The sequence below is a fragment of the Ovis canadensis genome, chromosome 9 (genome assembly GCF_042477335.2).
Source record: "Ovis canadensis isolate MfBH-ARS-UI-01 breed Bighorn chromosome 9, ARS-UI_OviCan_v2, whole genome shotgun sequence".
In the NCBI taxonomy this organism is placed as follows: Eukaryota; Metazoa; Chordata; class Mammalia; order Artiodactyla; family Bovidae; genus Ovis; species Ovis canadensis.
The window spans coordinates 30,890,587-30,909,255 of NC_091253.1; the positions used below are offsets into that span (position 1 = coordinate 30,890,587).

The 18,669-nt window shown below is 47.4% G+C and overlaps 1 protein-coding gene across 19 annotated transcripts in view; it reads right to left on the reverse strand.

Moving 5' to 3' along the window:
- Positions 1 to 18,669, reverse strand: part of LOC138446165 (uncharacterized) — an 87,978-nt gene that overhangs the window by 15,832 nt on the left and 53,477 nt on the right. For 5 of the 19 annotated variants that reach the window (XR_011259196.1, XR_011259185.1, XR_011259199.1 and 2 more), the window contains 2 exons: positions 11,538 to 11,585; positions 7,422 to 7,516 (listed from right to left, as the gene is read on the reverse strand). The exons of 1 other annotated variant lie outside the window; for it this stretch is intronic. Coding sequence is in view for 2 of the 18 variants with exons in the window: in XM_069600942.1 (XP_069457043.1) it covers positions 4,552 to 4,676; positions 6,289 to 6,385; positions 7,422 to 7,516; positions 11,538 to 11,585 (365 nt within the window). In the remaining 16 variants the exon portion in view is untranslated. Of the gene's footprint in view, positions 1 to 4,315; positions 4,677 to 4,740; positions 6,386 to 7,421; positions 7,517 to 11,537; positions 11,586 to 11,741; positions 11,853 to 18,669 lie in introns of those variants that run through there. 13 more of the 19 variants (XR_011259182.1, XR_011259200.1, XR_011259179.1 and 10 more) reach the window with 10 other exon arrangements.

Below are 18,669 nucleotides of genomic sequence, written 5' to 3' on the forward strand. Positions count from 1 at the left end.
TCCATCATCACCGTTAAGTTATTGCGAGGGTCCCTGATCTGGACACGTTCCTTGTGAATGGCAGAGCTTTTTCCCGTGGAGTCACTGTTACTATTATTTGGGTGCCTGAAATCATTGGAGTTCCAGAGATTTCTCGTGGTGTCACATGGGCTTTTAGCACTTAGAGTGTCCAGGCTTCCTTCTAGGGCTTCCCTGGTGGCGCAGACAGTAAAGAATCTGCCTGCAATGTGGGAGATATTGGTCCAATCCCTGATTAGGGAAGATCCCCTGGAGAAGGGAAAGATTACCCACTCCGGTATTCTTATCTGGAGAATTCGGTGGACAGAGGAGCCTGGCAGGCTATAGTCCATGGGATCAGACATGACTGAGCAACTGATACTTTTTATACTCTTCACCCTTTGGGATGCTGGCAGTCAGATTGGCAATTTGGGAGGTTTGGCATCATGCTGAGGTCAAGTTCTAAGTTAAATGGGGGTACAGGGGGAATAAGTGTAGCAGAGACTAACCACTCCCCCACATTCATCCCCATTTTATTTTAGTAACAGGCAGCTCCAAGTTGTAGCTAGGAACATGGCCACTCAGCAACAAATACCCTTATTCCCCAACAAGCAGCCAGCAGGAAAGGCTGTGTGGTTCTTTTCCAGCCAGTGGAGTGTGAGCAGAGGTGCCACGAAATCCATAGGCTGAGCCTCTAAAAGGAAGAGGTACAACCTGCCCTCCTCCTTCTCCTCCAGGTAAAAGTGGAGCAGCTGTTCTAGACACAGAGATGAGCACCAGCTCTTCAGGACAGTAGATTGCCTGAGAACACTTAGCTCTGCACTGTTATTTAAGAGACAGATGAACTTCTATAATTTTGCAATAAGGAAGGTGATAAGATAAAAGCAACCGGCATGGCAACTGGCCTCTCTGCAGTGTCTCTGCCCGCTTTCTGAAAGTATCCTGGTATATTTAGAAATGTGTGTGTGTTTGTGTGTGTATTCCCGCTTATTTTACAAGATTGTTGTAAGGAAAAAATCCAATGAAAGATCATATGAAATGAGCAAATTCTTCATGAATATGCATCATTTTCATTGTCATTTAGTAGCTCAGTCATGTCAAACTCTTTGTGACCCCATGGACGGTCGCCCGCCAGGCTCCTCTGTCCACGGGGTTCTCCAGGCGAGAATAATGGAGTGGGTTGCCATGCCCTCCTCCAAGGGGTCTTCCTGACCCAGGAATGGAGCCCACATCTCTTATGCCCCCCTCATTGGCAGGTGGGTTCTTTACCACTAGCACCACCTGGGAAGCCCATTTTTATCATTATGTCCTACTATATTCCTTTGCTTGTTTATTTGTTCATTGTCTGTCCCCTTCCCTTTGGGATGTAAGCTTCAGGAGGGCAAGGTTTGTCCGTGTTATTCACAGCCTCATCTATGAAGCCTCGCAAAGCACCCAGCACATAGCAGATCCTCACGATACCACATTAAACGAATGGGTATGTGTGTAGACGAAAGGCTGGTGTCTGCCAGCTGAAAGGAGGCTGAGGATGGAGGGCGGAAGCCAACCAGGCGAGGTGGACTGACGTTACCTGGGGACAGAGGACGGGGTTGTGAACCTCTAACCACGCAGGACGCCTCTGCATACAAGCTTCCAGGATTTGATAACAACTGGATAGAAAGCAGGAGAGCAGTGAGAGGTGAGCATCGGTTCCCTCCTGGGCAACTGTCAGCAGAACCTACTGCAGGAGAAGGGGAGGGCCAGCGGGGATGATGGGGAAGAGGCCGATGGAGGCTGGCACAGTGCCCGCAGTTGGCCGCTGCCCCAGCAAAGGGAGGGGAGGGTGGGGATGAGAGGACAACCGAGGCTGTTTGAGTGGCGCGGGGCTGCAATGGGAAAGCACTTGAGCTGGGAACCTGGAGACAGGCTTCTAATCCCACTTCAGTGGCTAACATATTCTGTGGCCTTGGCCCAGCCACTCCTCTCTCTGGGCCTCTGCCATTTTCTGGATCAGCCATCCTTTCCATCTTTCAGCCTCGCTGCAGTGGCATCTAGGAGGAGGCTGAGGGGCCCAGGTGGGCATGGTGACCCAGCGGCCAGGTCAGCCCGGCTGGACCATCCTTAGCTCACCGTGTCCGGGGACCCCGCACGCTGCTCCCTTAGGCTTCCTGCTCTTGGGCAGGTTCCCTCCTGAGCCCTGCGGGCTGGCTCAGCAGCTCTATCGGCTTCCTTTGAGATGACAGAAAACACACTATGCTCTCTGAAGCCAGAGTGAGCTCTTTCCTCCTCATCTCAGCATTCTGCTAAGGAGAGCATCAGGTGTAGCCCTCGCTGCTTTCACATTGCAGGGAGAAGAGCAATGCCAAGGTGAAGGGCTTCTGGTCCTGACTCTGGCCTGAAGCCACCTGTGAGAGGCCCTGCTCGTCAGACAGGCGCCCAAAAACCTGGGGACCTGGGGACTGGCCCCAGCATCACGCCTCCCACCCCCACCACATGGCCTTGGGCAACACATTGTATTTCTCTGAGCCTAGGTTCTTCTACCTGTGAGACAGCCTCGCATCAGTTTCACTGCGGGGATAAAGGGATTAGCAGGCACTAATTTACCTAGCAATTTTCAAAAGACTGTTTACTCTTAAAGGACTTAGCTGTTGCCAGTTCTTCTCTCCTCTACCTAGAATCTCCTCCTGGCCCAAGATCCCAGGGTTTACCAGGATAGCCAAACAAAGACAGAGGTGAAAGTATCCCTCACAGTCTTTTTTTAATGGATATATATATATGCGTATAGCTTGGTGGTTCAGCTGGTAAAGAATCTGATTGCAATGTGGGAGACCTGGGTTCAATCCCTGGGTTGGGAGGATCCCCTGGAGAAGGGAGAGGCTGCCCACTCCAGTATCCTGGCCTGGAGAATTCCATTGACTGTATAGTCCATTGGGTCGCAAAGAGTCAGACGCAACTAAGCAACTTTCACTTTGATTTACAATGTTGCGTCAGTTTCAGGTGTACAACAAGGTGAATCTGTTACGCAGACACATATACTCACTACTTTTTAAGATTCTTTACCCATATAGGTCACTACAGAGTATTGGGTAGAGTTCCCTATGTTAAATAGTAGGTCAGACTTTATGTTTTGGGGCTTCAAAATCACTGCAGATGGTGACTGCAGCCATGAAATTAAAAGACGCTTACTCCTTGGAAGAAAAGTTATGACCAACCTAGATAGCATATTGAAAAGCAGAGACATTACTTTGCCAACAAAAGTCCGTCTAGTCAAGGCTATGGTTTTTCCAGTGGTCATGTATGGATGTGAGAGTTGGACTATAAAGAAAGCTGAGCATCAAAGAATAGATGCTTTTGAACTGTGGTGTTGGAGAAGACTCTTGAGAGTCCCTTGGACTGCAAGGAGATCCAACCAGTCCATTCTAAAGGAGATGAGCCCTGGGTGTTCTTTGAAAGGAATGATGCTAAAGCTGACACTCCAGTCCTTTGGCCACCTCATGTGAAGAGTTGACTCATTGGAAAAGACTCTGATGCTGGGAGGGATTGGGGGCAGGAGGAGAAGGGGATGACAGAGGATGAGATGGCTGGATGGCATCACTGACTCGATGGACGTGAGTCTGAGTGAACTCCGGGAGATGGTGATGGACAGGGAGACCTGGCGTGCTGCGATTCGTGGGGTCACAAAGGGTTGGACATGACTGAGCGACTGAACTGAACTGAACTGAACTGTTGGTTATCTATTTTACATACGAAAGTGTTAGTCTCTCAGTCATGTCTGAAACTTTGCAACTGCATTCAAAGTAGTCCACCAGGTTCTTCTGCCCATGGGATTTCCTAGACAAGAACACTGGAGTGGATTGCCATTTCCTTCTCCAGGGGATCTTCCCGACCCAGGGAGCGAATCCAGGTCTCCTGCATTACAGGCAGATTCTTTATTCTTCCCACCAGGGAGGTCCCATTATATATATAGTAGTATGTGTATATATCTGGAGAAGGCAATAGCACCCCACTCCAGTACTCTTGCCTGGAAAATCCCAGGAACGGAGGAGCCTGGTGGGCTGCAGTCCATGGGGTCGGTCGCAAAGAGTCGGACATGACTGAGCGACTTCACTTTCACTTTCACTTTCATGAATTGGAGAAGCAAATGGCAACCCACTCCAGTGTTCTTGCCTGGAGAATCCCAGGGATGGGGGAGCCTGGTGGGCTGCCATCTATGGGGTCACACAGAGTCGGACACGGCTGAAGTGACTTAGCAGCAGCAGCAGCATGTGTATATATCATCCCAGTCTCTCAACTTATCCCTCCCCTCACCCAGTCCTTTGTTGTTCACCTGCCTCTGGTGACTCCATGACAACCTTTATTGGTGATGTGATGTAACTGTTGGGATTTATTGAAAGGAATCATTTGGAAAACATTTTATATTGGTTAAAATGCCTTCTTCCCAATTAACCTATTTTCATGGACCCTCGCAGTTCATTCTTTGTCACCATAGCAACAGACATTCTAGGAAAAGAGAAGTGAGCATCATCAGGGTGGATACAGGAGCTCTGTGGAAGATGTGGGCCGTCTGAGGACCTTTCAGACAATCTCATGAGTGTTGGTCTCTTGTGACATCAAAACCTTCTCCAGAGCCCTCTTGACACCTGGGTGCCAAGGCCGTCGGTAAGACTCACACACATCCCTTTGTAAAATCTTGGAACTACCTGTAGGATAAACACCAAAATTGTGCAACGTCTATTGACTAAAGAGGGGAAGATTGGAAACACATGTTTTAAAGGGGTAGTCAGTGTTTGGTTGTGTATTGCAAGCTCCACAGTGGCCTGAGGGGTAAGAGCTATCATAGTGGGGAAGACCAAATACAAATTTCTAGAATTCCCCCCAACAAGCATATCAGCTGAACTAGTCAAGCAATAGCAAGCAATTACAATCCCTGATCAAAGGGGATACGGGAGAAAAGCACCCTTTCTTAAGGATCTAAGGATTTGGGGAGCCTGGATAGTCGCCATATTTCTATTCAATTCACTCTGTCACCCCTGCGGAAACCAGGCCGATCACGGAGGATAACTCTCAGCTATCACAAACTCACCAAGTGGAAGCCAGGATGGTAGCTCATATCCCAGTTGTTGTATTTAACAATTAAAACAGCCTCAGGGCTCCATACACTGACACTGATTTGGCAAATATGTCTGTTGCATCCAGGAAGAAAAGACGATCCGAAACAGTTAGCCTTCTCTCGAAATGGGCAACAGTATGCACTTCGACTCTCCTGTCCATTTTCATAATATTGTCAGAAAAGATCAGGGAGAGTCAGACAGCCCACACAACTTCACTTTGACATATTATGTTGGCTGGTAGGGCCAGTGAGCAAGAGGTGGCTGGCACACTGGAGCCCTCAGTGAAAGTGAAAGTGTCACTCAGCCGTGTCCGACTCTTTGTGACCTCATAGGCTGCAGCCTGCCAGGCTCCACCATCCACGAAATTATCAGAGGCTGACAGAGAAACCCTGTGGAGATTCAGGCTCTGTCACATACAGAGGACTGTTCAGGGATTTGGTGGTGGCTAGGGGCATGCTTAAGACGTCATCTTCAAAGTAAAAGGGAAATTATTTTGTTTTCCATCTCCCTCCTCAAACAGGGATGGCCTCTCCCTGTTCTTATTGGAACATTTGGCACATGCAGGGTAATATTTAGACACATAGATGGAATAACATGACAAGCTGCCAGTTCTGAGTGGGCATCAGAGCTCAGAGGGCTCTGTGGTAGGTTCAGGCTGCAGTGCAAGAAGCTGCCTGATGAACCAAGTGACTCAACAAATCTGATGCTGCTGGAGTTATCAGTGACAGGAAGAGATACCCTACGGATTGTGTGACGTGCTCCAGGGGTGGGTCCCAGAAGGACATTGATGTTTAGCTCAAGGTCATGTCATTTACAGGAGAGCCCTATGTCTGTTGAAAATAAGTCCTGTATATTCCTGGTGTCTGGCTGGAACCACCCGTCGCGAGCTGGGTCACAACCACTAAGTCATCAGGCTGGAAAAAGTGAGCGGGCGTCTCTCATGAGACAGAAGCGGTGGACCACCTGAGACCCGGCGGGTGCAACATCAGTGGGCACTGCTAGCTGCACGAGCAGGTGGCTCACACACCTGTTGCTCCAGGATGCCTCGTGCCTGCACCAGTCTGAGGGATGCTGCAGGACCAGCCGAGTGCCAGGCACCATGGGGGCAAATAGCTCCTATTTCCCATTGACAGCAAGCCCATGAGGGCAGCATGCAATCTCCCCTGTTCCACAGAAGCTCATGCCCCCAGAAGCCAATCACCTCTCCCCCCAGGTGAGTTTCCCAGGTAGAAGGTGAACCACACTCTGTCATTCTGCTTTTCCTGTCTGAAGTCGACATCCCACAAGATGAGGGTGACCTGAAAAGGGAGAAGAAGTAAACCTTGAACCTGGAAGAGAAAAAGTCTAGCCCTAGGACGGCTGGGCTGGGCCCCCTAGGGTGATGCTCAGAAGCAGCCTGGGGCTGCTTTCTCATTCACCCCAGCAGAATTAATGCTTAGTTCTGCAGTGGTGACCAAACCTCTGTGGCCCCAAAGATGAAAATATTGACTCTCCGGCCCTTTTCAGTAAAAGAAAGTCTGCCATTTATTCCTAAAACCCATTTTTCTGGAAAGCTGTTGAATTTGCCAGAGTCTGGAGGGAAAATGAAGTAGAATTGTTGAGTTGGGAGAGAGATTCCCCTGAAAATGATTGAAATCATGTTTTTTCCCCCCTAAGAGAATCTGAGACAGGTGATCATTCTTGCTCCTTTTAATTCAATTCCTTTCCCCAGTTCTTATTTAACCCTGAGTGAGTAGCTCCATCTCACCGGGCAGATATTTGCACAGACATCCCACAGAGCTAAACTTTCTGTTTCCTAGGAATTAGACAAAGATCTTGTGGTGATTGAAAATATAAAATAAAATGCCTTGCGAAATTTAGCTCTAGAGAAAAGAGAAAGTTCAAGTTCCAGGCAGCTATGGCTGAGAATTATAACCAGGAAAATCAAAGAATTTGTTTGATGACTCCTGAGGGCTTGAAAGTTCCTTGAAGGTGAGGACTCATCAAGCCAACACTAAGAATTGGTCAGTGGGGTGCTCAGCACAGAGTTGGGTTGACTTGTGTTCCTGTAAACATATCTGGACTTCCTGATCCTTCTGCCTGCGTACATGAAGGTGCCCTTACTCAAAAATAGGATCTTGCCAGATAAAATCATGCTGAGATGGGGTCATACTGGATTAGAGGGGACCCCAGTTTAACAGCTTGTGTCCTCATAAAATGAAAAGCATTGAACATAGACACACAGAGAGAAAAACTTGATGATAAGAGACAAAAGGACACACAGGGAAGACAGCGTGCAGGGTGGAGGCGTACATCTGTGGGATGTGTTGACAGGTCAAAGATTCTAGGGCTTACCAGCAACCAAGTGTCAAGGAAGAATTCTTGCCTGGAGCCTTCAGAGGGGCCACAGCCCTGCTCACACCTTGATTTTGGACTTCCAGCCTCAAGAACTGTGAGAGAATACATTTTTGTTATTATAAGCCACTTACTTTTGTGGTGCTTGGTTTCAGCAGCCCCAGGAAACTAATATGCTGCTGCTAAGTCGCTTCAGTCATGTCCGACTCTGTGCAACCCCATAGACGGCAGCCCACGAGGCTCCCCCGTCCCTGGGATTCTCCAGGCAAGAACACTGGAGTAGGTTGCCATTTCCTTCTCCAATGCACAAAAGTGAAAGTGAAGTCGCTCAGTAGCGTCTGACTCTTTGTGACCTCATGGACTGCAGCCTACCAGGCTCCTCCATCCATGGAACTTCCCGGGCAAGAGTACAGGAGTGGGGTGCCATTGCCTTCTCCAAGGAAACTAATATAGTAAGTGATTAATAAATGTTTGCTCATTCACAAAATCTGTGAGTCTCTTTCTGTTTTGTAAGTTCCTTTGTATCATTTCTTTTTATATTCTGAGTTTATGTTTGCCAGAATTGGGGGAGGGGAGAATAGAGGAATGGGAGAGTTAAGGAGTCTGGGATGGACATGTACACGCTGCTATATTTAAAACAGATAACCAACAAGGACCTACTGTAGAGCACAGTGAACTCTGCTCAATGTCACGTGGAAGCCTAGATGGAAGGGAACTTTAGGGGAGAATGGACACATGTATATGTGTAGCTGTGTCCCTTTGTTGTTCACCAGAAACTATCACAACATTGCTAATTGGCTATACCCAAACAAAATAAAAAGTTTGAAAAAATGAATAAAATTCCTTTAAAAGTCAGAAAACAAATGTTCGCTGAGTGACTAGATGAGTGAGTGGATGAATGAATGAGTGAATGAATAAAAACAAATCCCAAGGGGCCGAGAGGCAGGGCTGGGGGTGAATGGAGACCAAGCCGGCATCTGAAAAGGGGACAAATCTCTAGTGTTTGTCGAGCATGGTGCCAGGGCATCCTTTCTCAGCCACCCATGCATAACCACAGAGGAAGCCTAGCCCCAGGGCAGAGGAGGGGGACAGCAGTGTCATTCCACGTGGCTTAGGAGCCAGCCATCAGCTCTGCAGCATCAGGCTCTGAGGTTACCCAGGGAGGAAAGTCCCTGAGCACCCAGGACAACCGCTCCTGTGAGCTGGGGTATGGCACTGACTGCTGATGACCTTGACACTAGGGCTGAGGACGAGCAGATGGGGCTCAGGGACAGACAAGACAGGCTGGTCCACCCTCGAAACACATCCAAAGCAATTTGCACACTTGGTGAATACCGAGAGAGTGGGTCTCAATTACTGAAGGACAATCTGATCCAGGGAAAGCACCAGGCACCTGAGCAGGAGGAAGGGGTCAGGGGATGGATGAGGCCATGAAGTGAAAATCAGGGTTGGAGAAAAAGACTCCAAGACCCAAGTCTTGAATGAAATAGGGTTGGTGTGAGCCCCAGTCATGGAGCAGCGAAGATGGGCCAGTTACTGTGGCCTGTAGGCTTTACTGCTCTGAACTCCTGTGCATCTTCCAAGAGAAATCACCTCCCTCAAGGCGGAGTGGAAGAAACCGAGGTCCAGAGAAATAAAGCAGTGTCTCAAGGTCACGTGCTTAGGAGACAATAGAGCTCCTATCTCTTAGGAGATAATGCTAAGCTGCTTCAATCTAATTTCAGAGCCCAAGCCAGGCCCAACAGACCTGGTGGTCCTTCAGTTGTTTAGTCACTAAGCCATGTCCAACTCTTTGGGATCCCTTGGACTGTAGCCCGCCAAGCTCCAGAGGCTAACTAAACTCCCGTCCCCCCAGCCTCTCCCCAATCCCCTTGGGGATGTCTCTGCTGAGCAACAGAAGGCTTTCCAGAGAGACCAGGGGACATTTCACTATCGCCTTCTAACGAGCCTTTTAGATATAGATATATTGTTCCTGATGTTGAAGCTGAAGCTCCAATACTTTGGCCACCTGATGCAAAGAGCTGACGCATTCAAAAAGACCCTGATGCTGGGAAAGATTGAAGGCAGGAGGAGAAGGGGACGACAGAGGATGAGATGGTTGGATGGCATCACCGACTTGATGGACATGGGTTTGGGTGAACTCTGGGAGTTGGTGATGGACAGGGAGGCTTGGCGTGCTGCAGTTCATGGGGTCGCAAAGAGTCGGACGCAACTGAGTGACTGAACTGAGCTGATATTGTTCCTAGTCTCTACCTCCTTATCATGAGATTTTAATACCAAAGTTGTACTCTTGCTGTTTATATACTGTATAAATATCTATGCTTTATCCACAAAAAAAAAGGTAAGACATTTTCCCTCAAGAAACAATTTTCCCCTGGCCCCACTCCATGCTGAGATTTCACACATTAGATCTTGATCTCATTTTCCCATATAGTGCAGGTTGTTCTGGGTGATCTTTTACATCAGAACAATCTTCTTCAATGAGATGGGGAAGTTCTCACTGACCAAGCTAAAACCTCCCATGAACTAATTGGGTCATAGGATTAACCAGAAGCCAATGCGATGAAAATGAAAGAGGAGAGTGAAAAATCCAGAAGCCACTGTTCACTCCTTTCTTGAGGAAAGTGGAAGAGGAGAGTAAAATATTTGGCTTAAAACTCAACATTCAATAAACTAAGATCATGGCATCCAGTCCCATCACTTCATGGCATAGATGGGGAAACAATGGAAGCAGTGAGAGACTTTATTTTGGAGGGGCTCCAAAATCACTGCAGATGGTGACTACAGCCATGAAATTAAAAGACACTTGCTCCTTGGAAGAAAAGGTATGGCCAGCCTAGACAGCATATTGAAAAGCAGAGACATTACTTTGCCAATAAAGGTCTGTCTAGTCAAAGCTATGGTTTTTCCAGTAGTCATGTATGGATGTCAGAGTTGGACTATAAAGAAAGCTGCGCACCAAAGAATCAATGCTTTTGAACTGTGGTATTGGAGAAGACTCTTGAGAGTCCCTTGGACTGCAAGGAGACCCAACCAGTCCATCCTAAAGGAGATCAGTCCTGAATATTCATCAGAAGGACTGATGTTGAAGCTGAAGCTCCAATACTTTGGTCATGTGATGCAAAGAACTGACTCATTTGAAAAAACCCTAATGCTGGGAAAGATGACAGAGGATGAGATGGTTGGATGGTATCACCAACTTAATGGACATGAGTTTGAGTAAGGTCTGGGAGTTGGAGATGGACAGGGAAGCCTGGCGTGCTGCAGTGCATGGGGTCACAAATAGTTGGACACTACTGAGGGACTGAGTTGAATTGAACTGTTCCTCCACAGCAACTAATTCTCCAGTTCCCTGGGGACACCAACTAAGTATTCTATAAGTTAACTCAACTCTGACACTCACTGCTTAGAGTGAGTGCAGACCCTGCAGGTGAAGGGTTTATTCCCACAAGACTGTCACCCCCTCCAGATGCCAATCACAGGTTTTCCATCATTTCTGTCCAACTTAAGCTACAAATCAGGCGTTCCACAACTCCCCCAGATTTGATCATTTGCTATAACAGGTTACAAAATGTAGGGAAACTTTTATGGAAAGATTTATTATAAGGGAGATATTAAAGGATATGGGCTTCCTCAGTGGCTCAGCAGTAGAGAATTCGCCTGCAATGCAGGAGACATGGCTTCAATCCCTGGGTCTGGAAGATCCCCTGGAGGAGGACATAGCAACCCACTCAAGTACTCATGCCTAGAGAATCCCAAAGGCCCAGGAACCTGACAGGCTGCAGTCCAGCGGGTCACAGAGAGTGCAGCATGACTGAAGCGGCTGAACACAGCACGCACGTTAAAGGATACAGATGATCGGCCAGATGCAGAGGCGCATGCTGTGACATCTGGAAGAGCCCTGAGGACAGGAGCTTCTGTGCTCATGGGGCTGAGAAACACGTCTCCCAGCACATAGATGTGTTCACCAGCCCAGATGCTCTCTGCGTCCCATAGTTTAGGGATGTTTACAGAGGCTTCATCACATAGGCGTATCAATTATTAACTCAGTCTCCAGTCCCTCCCTTCTTCCCAGAGGATAGGGGAAGGGGTTGAAAGTTCCAAGCTAATACTCACGGCTTGGTCTTTCTGTGATCAGCCTCCATCCTGAAGCTGTCCGGGAACCTACCCAGAGACACCGTGTTAGAACAAAACCCCCAGGAAATCCCTGGGATTCAAAGCTTTGTGTCAGGCACCAGAGACAGACGGAGACCAAATACATGTTTCTTAAATGTCCCAAATGCCCTCCCTTTGGGAGTCATAGAAATGGTTTCTGCTTACCCAGCTTATCGATCCTGACTAATTCAAAGAACTCCAGGCTTCTACCCACCCTGTATCAACCCCTCCTTCTGTCTCTCTCTCTGTCTCTCTCTCTCTCTCCCTCATGTGTGTGCATGTACACATACTTTTTCTGAAAACTGAGTTAAGCAACCTGGTCTTACATTTTTGCCAGCCACAGAACCGTGACTAATTCAGTTCATGAACTGTGTCCTGTAAACAATGAAGCAATTTGCAAATATGCATTGAGCATGGGAGGTACTCAATGAAAGTTTGAAGTGTGCTGAACTGTGCTTGTTAGCACCTGGCTGACATATCCATATTCAGGTGGATGGCAGGACTGAAGAATTCATGTGTATTTTATCCTCCCCGTTGCAAGTAGTTTGGTCTTCCCCATTACAGTCTGATTTCCATGCCTCAAGCTTTCATCTGTGGTGGGGGCAAAGCCTGAAGAAATTCTAGACACAAAAGTTGCTAGGTCTCCTGGCTTTGAGGGGAATCACGCAGGCTCTTTGCAGAAGGAAGGTGTCTGGAGACAAATATTCAGGATAAGAAAGAGAAAGTGTTAGTCGCTCAGTTGTATCTGACTCTTTGTAACCGTGTGGACTGTAGCCCTCTAGGCTCCTTGTTCATGGGATTCTCCAGGCAAGAATACTGGAGTGAGTTGCCATTTCCTTCTCCAAGGGACTCTTCCCAACCCAGGGATGGAATCTCCTGTGCCTCCTGAAAAATCTCTGGAACTGGTCCATAAAAGGATCATCCCTAGGAAACTAAAGAAAGAGGGAGAATTCTTAGGAATTTCTAATAAGGAAAGACTCCTGGGTTCTGCTCCCCCAGAGCTCCCCAGACACAGTTGTTACAAAATGTGTAACAACTGATCATGCTGATCATGCTGTGTCTGTAACTGCCTCCAAGACCAAATGCAGAAGCATCCTATGCCAAGTGAAGGGAAGAGGATGGACCAAGATAACCTCCTTCTGTAAGTTTCAAATGTGTCCTTTCATTGCAAAGGGGCTCAGAAGCTTAGAGCTGGGAAGATTGTCTGGAGACACAGGGTTGAATGACCCCATTTCATACACAAGAAGACTGAGGCTCAGGTTTAAGACAGCAAGTCAAGGTCACAGCCAAGAGGTGGCAAAGCAATGCCACCTGATATGCTCGTAGACACAGGATCTGTGTTTTTAAGTGTCTCATCTGAAATTCACAGATGAGGAATTCATGAAACAGGGATCTGATTAGTGCAATAAACCAACCTTTTCTTTCAAAACCTGGTAAATATTAGTCATTAAGCCTTTAGAGAGAATTATTTTGATCCAACTACATATCTTTCAGTTACATTGTGAAGATGAAAGTTATTCGAGGAGAAAGAGGTGCTGTGAATAAAGCCAGCTTAGGTTGGACTGGGGAGGGGTGGGAGAGATGGAAAAGAATAGAGAACTCTAAAGTGTAAAGGAAGTTAAAATGTGAGGGGGAAAAAAAAAGCAAAGCAAAACCAGGGTTCTGACGCCATGGGCCCTCATCCCAGCTTGACCACTGAGCAACTATGCCTTTCTGAAATGTTTTCCTCCTTTCTGGGGTCAATGTCCCACCCTGGTCTGTGGAGCTAGCAGATGCCCTGCCTGCTTGCCTGCTTGCCCGGGATGTTAGGACATTACGTGGATCATGAAAATCCCATGAGGGCTGGGTCTCTAGGGGTGGAAGGAAGAATAGCCATGCTGCGGGCTGTCCTGCTGTTGGACCTCCCACCTGCCTGAAAGCCCAGCTCTGCAGGGAGCCAGCCTCATGCTAAGCCAGAGCCTTTACAGGAAGGCAAGAATCAAGCAACCAGTTCCACTCACATTTTCTGTTCCTTCCCACAGACCTGCCTGCAGTACTCAGGTATTCTTAGGGACCCTCTGCTGCAGCATTGAGCTCTCTGCCGCATCCTGCAAGGGGCAAAAAGGATGCTTGGACAAAACACAGCTCTTGGTGGAAGGGAAATTCGCTTGCAGTAGAATATGGCCCAGCTAGGTCTTGACCTTAACAGGGAAACTGAAATAGCTTGGGAAGCAGAAAGGTTCTGCACCCAAGGATGCCTCTTAGATGAAGAGAAGCAACAGCATTGATGGAGCCCTAAAGATGGGTCAGGCCATGTCACTGCTCCTCCCTGTTTTTGTTTCATTTATGCCTCCTAACAAACTTACACAGAAACAGCAGCATTCATAATTTACGGATGAGGAAATCAACACAAAACACGTTAATAGATGTAGCGAAGCAAGCAGTTGATGAATAGCAAAGCTGGGACTGGTGCCTAGGACTGCCTGACCCACAAATGCACGTACGCACATTACAACAAACGATTTATTATGTGTGCCTTATGAGGTGGGAGGTGTATTCAGCGCTTGGCGTGTATTGTCTCAGTTTCCTCTTGAAACAGCTCCATCCAATAGACATATTCTTTTATGAGAAAACTGAAGCTCAGAGACTTGAGATAACTCCATCGATGTCACACAGCAAGGTCTTATTGGTGCCAGGTTCTGAGGTTTAAATACACGGTGTACTGCCCTCCTTGGGGTTTTCCAGATGGCACTAGTGGTAAAGAACCCATCTGCTAATGCAGAAAATATAACGAGATGCGGGTTCAATCCCTGGGTCAGGAAGATCCCTTGGAGAAGGAAATGGCAACCCACTCCAGTATTCTTGCCTGGAGAATTTCATGGACAGAGGAGACTGGAAGGCTATATTCTACGGGGTTGCAAAGAGTCAGACATGACTGTTCTCCTTGGAAGACCCCAGCTTATCTTTCACGAGGGAAGTGGAGAGAAACTGTGAGTACAGGAAATCATTGTTCTTAAGTTCAATATGGCTGTTATTCTTAGGGAAGAGCAGTACAGATAGGAATCCAAAACTGTATGCTCCCCATTCTGCTGGCACTCCAGGAGGGGCTGTGAGCAGAACAACCGTCTTCACGTGGGAGGTGATGGAGATTCAGGGTCTCAGCTTCCCACTTGCTGCACAAGGAAAGTTATCTTGGTGGAGAAAACTTCCCAAATCTATCCAAAGTTGCTTTTCCTTTAATTATCTGCTCAACAAATTGCTGGTGCTTTCCTATCAATAATTTACAGCTTCTTCTTAAATATCCAAGATAATTTTAAAAGTTAAAAAAAAAACTTGGAAGGAGGCTCAGTGACACACCTTTTTGATTCTTCCCTTTTTCGGGTCATTAGTACTCATCGGGCACAGACTTGATCTGGTAGATTTCCAGACACTAGCTGTCATCTGCTAGAAACATATACTCTTAGAAAAAGTATATCAGGCCTATTTGCTAGAAGCTTCTGCAGTGGTGGAAATGATCTCTGTTTGTGTTGCTCAATACCATAATCCTGGTCTTGCAAGGCTAATATGCACTTGAAATCTGACTAGCGCAACTGGGGAATGGAATTTTTAATTAAATTTATTTAGCCCCATGTGACTAATGGCAACAGGACTGCACAACACAAGTCTAGGTAATTACTAAGAAAATATCCGCCCAGTGAATTAGGCATACACTTATTTTATTGTAAATGTGGAAGGACTTCAGTTTGTTTACACAACGGGTTTAACTCTCGGCCCCAGTATTTTGCACTGCAGGGAGTCACAGTTATGAAAACACTCCGTGCACGAAATTAAGTTCAAGAAAGAGGCCATGTATTGGTTTATTAGCATTGCACTGTAAAAACTCCAAGAGTCGTAATTAAAAGATTAAACACTCAGAAACGCAGTCTCACCAGCATTCCCTGCCTACCTGCTGCACAACGTTGTCAAGGCTGAAAAGCAGAAATGCAAGTATCACATCACCTTCGTGGGCTCCACCTGCAGAAATGTTCCCACCAGGCATGAATGGGGCTGCAGGAGGTGCCAGCTCCTTGCTAGCAAGTTCTCTCTGTTCAGTAGTTCACTCCCCTTCCCTCACTTTTCTATGGAGTCCTTACCCTGTTCAAGAAGCTTTTACGATCATGAAATGACCCTTCTGTGGAGCGCTGGCATCACAGCATCTCTCTCCAAAGCCACATCCTTTCTAACTCCTGAATGGAAATGCAGTGGCCACTCCAACATTTCAAATGCACAGATTTCTCAACCCAGTCCAGAGATCTGGGTTAGAACAACCACAGCACCGCTTGGACAGCTGTGTTTTTTCAAAGCTCCCCGGGTGATTCTGATCCACAGCCAGATCTGGGAAACATTGACTCAAATCGTCTTCTGTTGGCAAAGGGCTTTAGCAGCAGGGTCAGCTCTGAAGTCCTGCCCCAGCCATGGGGATCCAAATGGGACGGATCATTATGATCACAGCTGTTGACTGACATTCTCCCACACGCCGTGTCCCAGGCTAGGCACTTAATATAAGCTGTCCGCGTGTAGCCCTAGGAGGGTGTGGCTTCTCTTCCTGGGAAGAGGCAGAAAGCTTAGAGAAATAATACAAGTTCATTCAATCTCTATGCAGCAAACAGTGTTATGTACACGGTCTGTGCCATGTGCTGACCCAGGATGCGGAAGCACAGCAGTGAATTAAAGATAATTCTCTGTTCCCGGAGAGCTTCCCTTCCAGCTGGAGGAACTGTTAGTCACTCAGTTGTGTCCAACCCTTTGTGGCCCCATGGACTGTAGCCCACCAGGCTCCTCTGTCCATGGGATTCTCCAGGCATGAATACTGGAGTGGGTAGCCATTTCCTTCTCCAGGGAGTCTTCCCAACCCAGGGACTGAAGGTGGGTCTCCCACACTGCAGGCAGATTCTTTACCATCTGAGCCACCAAGGAAGCAGCTCCTGACAGGAGAAGACAGACAGTAAGCCACATCAGATGGCACAGGTCACGATGAGCAGAGGCTTGAAGAACTGGCTTGAAAAAATGCTATTCTACAGGGAAGAGCTCTCAGGTCCTAGGCAAGCACGTGAAAGAGCCCTGTGACCCAAAAGCCACACAGGACACGGGGCCAAGTCGAGATTTGATCCAGCTCTTTCTGACTCCCAAAAGAGCTCTTCCTGGGGTCCTGTGGCCACATCCTGCTGGATCAGTGGGACCAGTTTTGGGGACCAGTTTTGTTGCTAAGTGACATGGAACAACTAATTTATCTTTCTCTCCTCCTCTGGGGGGAAAAAATGGAGTTTGGCAAAAATGGGAAAAATCTTTTATATAGCAAACAGGGATTTCTATGCACAGGATGGTTTATTCCTGCAACACTGAGCTGGGCATTGATCACCCTCATTTTGCAGATGAGAAAACTGAGGCATGCCAAAAAGAACTGACTCTGCTAATGTGACCTAGCTGCTATGAGGCAGAGGCAGGATTTGAATCCAGAGCCATCTCTAACACAATAGTTTATTCCCATTGGAACATTCTCTGCTCCTGTCATTTAAGGCCCACGTTTGGTGGAGTCCAGGGAGAAAGCTCTTGGTATCATGGGCTGTGAGCTGCACCTCGGTGGCTGAGTTGGGATTAAATACAGTATGAGGTCTCAACCCCTGTGAAGTGAGAAATTGGTAGAATTTACCTCCTAATGTTGACTTTCAAAGGAAAAAAGAGAGCTTCTCACTGAGGCGTGCAGCAGCTGACACATTAGAACATCATAGCTCCAAATTGCAGGCTTATTAAAGTCATTAGGATAATTATAATTGAGAATTTACTTAAAAGCTGATAATGACTTTTTAGACAGCCCTTGGCTTGAGCACCTTCTCCCATCTCTGTCATCCTCCTTCCTCCTTCTCCCCTGAGACAAGCTCCTTGGAGACCCCAGTGGGAGAATTTGTTCTTTCTGCATCAGCACCTGCAGAGCCCTACTCTGATAAGCATCATGGAAAATTCATGCGGAAGGAAAGAAACAGGCTGCTTTTGTTGTCCTGCATTTCCTTAGCTTGTTTGGAGAGGGGAAGCCTGAGCTAAAAACCCTGTTCATCTGGTGAACTCCTCCCGATCTTGCATGACCCAAAGGCAATGCCCCACCTATGAAGACCCTTCTCTAGGAAAGCAAACATTTCCCCCTTTAGGCCCCTACAGCTTCTATGAATCACTAGAGCTGTTTCATATCAGTTTAATTTCTGTTTGCACATCAGTCTTCCTTGGGAGGCCATGTCTTACTCCAAGTTTAATTCTCCATATGTTTAATGCTTTATTTTTATGAGGCTTATTCACACAACTCAGTGCGAAAAGTGAAAGTGTCTTCTGTCCATTGAATTCTCCAAGCAAGAACACTGGAGTGGGTAGCCATTCCCTTCTTCAGGGGATCTTCCCAACTTAGCATGTCCCACATTGCAGACAGATTCTTTACTGTCTAAGCCACCAGGAAAACCCAAAAAGAAGCCCCTCTCCTTTGAGCCAGAATCGAACCAGCAACCATAGGATGGCCGAGGACCAGGTAAGCTATGGAATGTAAGTGCTTCTTTGGTGGCTAAAGGTACTCTTTAGGTAAAGAGTCTGCCTACAATCCAAGAGACCCAAGTTCAATCCCTGAGTTGGAAAGATCCCCTGGGGGAGGAAATGGCAACCCCGTCCATGGACGGAGGAGCCTAGCAGGCTATAGTCCACGGAGTCGCAAAGAACTGGATACAACTGAGCATTTAACACACGCATGCTTACTGCAGAACCTGAAACAAAGATGAAGCTTAAAATATAATAGGTGGCTAAATGAAAGTTTGGAAGGAATGATACTAAAGCTGAAACTCCAGTACTTTGGCCACCTCATGCGAAGAGTTGACTCATTGGAAAAGACTCTGATGCTGGGAGGGATTGGGGGCAGGAGGAGAAGGGGACGACAGAGGATGAGATGGCTGGATGGCATCACTGACTCAATGGATGTGAGTCTGAGTGAACTCCGGGAGATGGTGATGGACAGGGAGGCCTGGTGTGCTGCAGTTCATGGGGTCCCAGAGTCGGACATGACTGAGCGATTGAACTGAACTGACTGAAATGAAAGAATGAA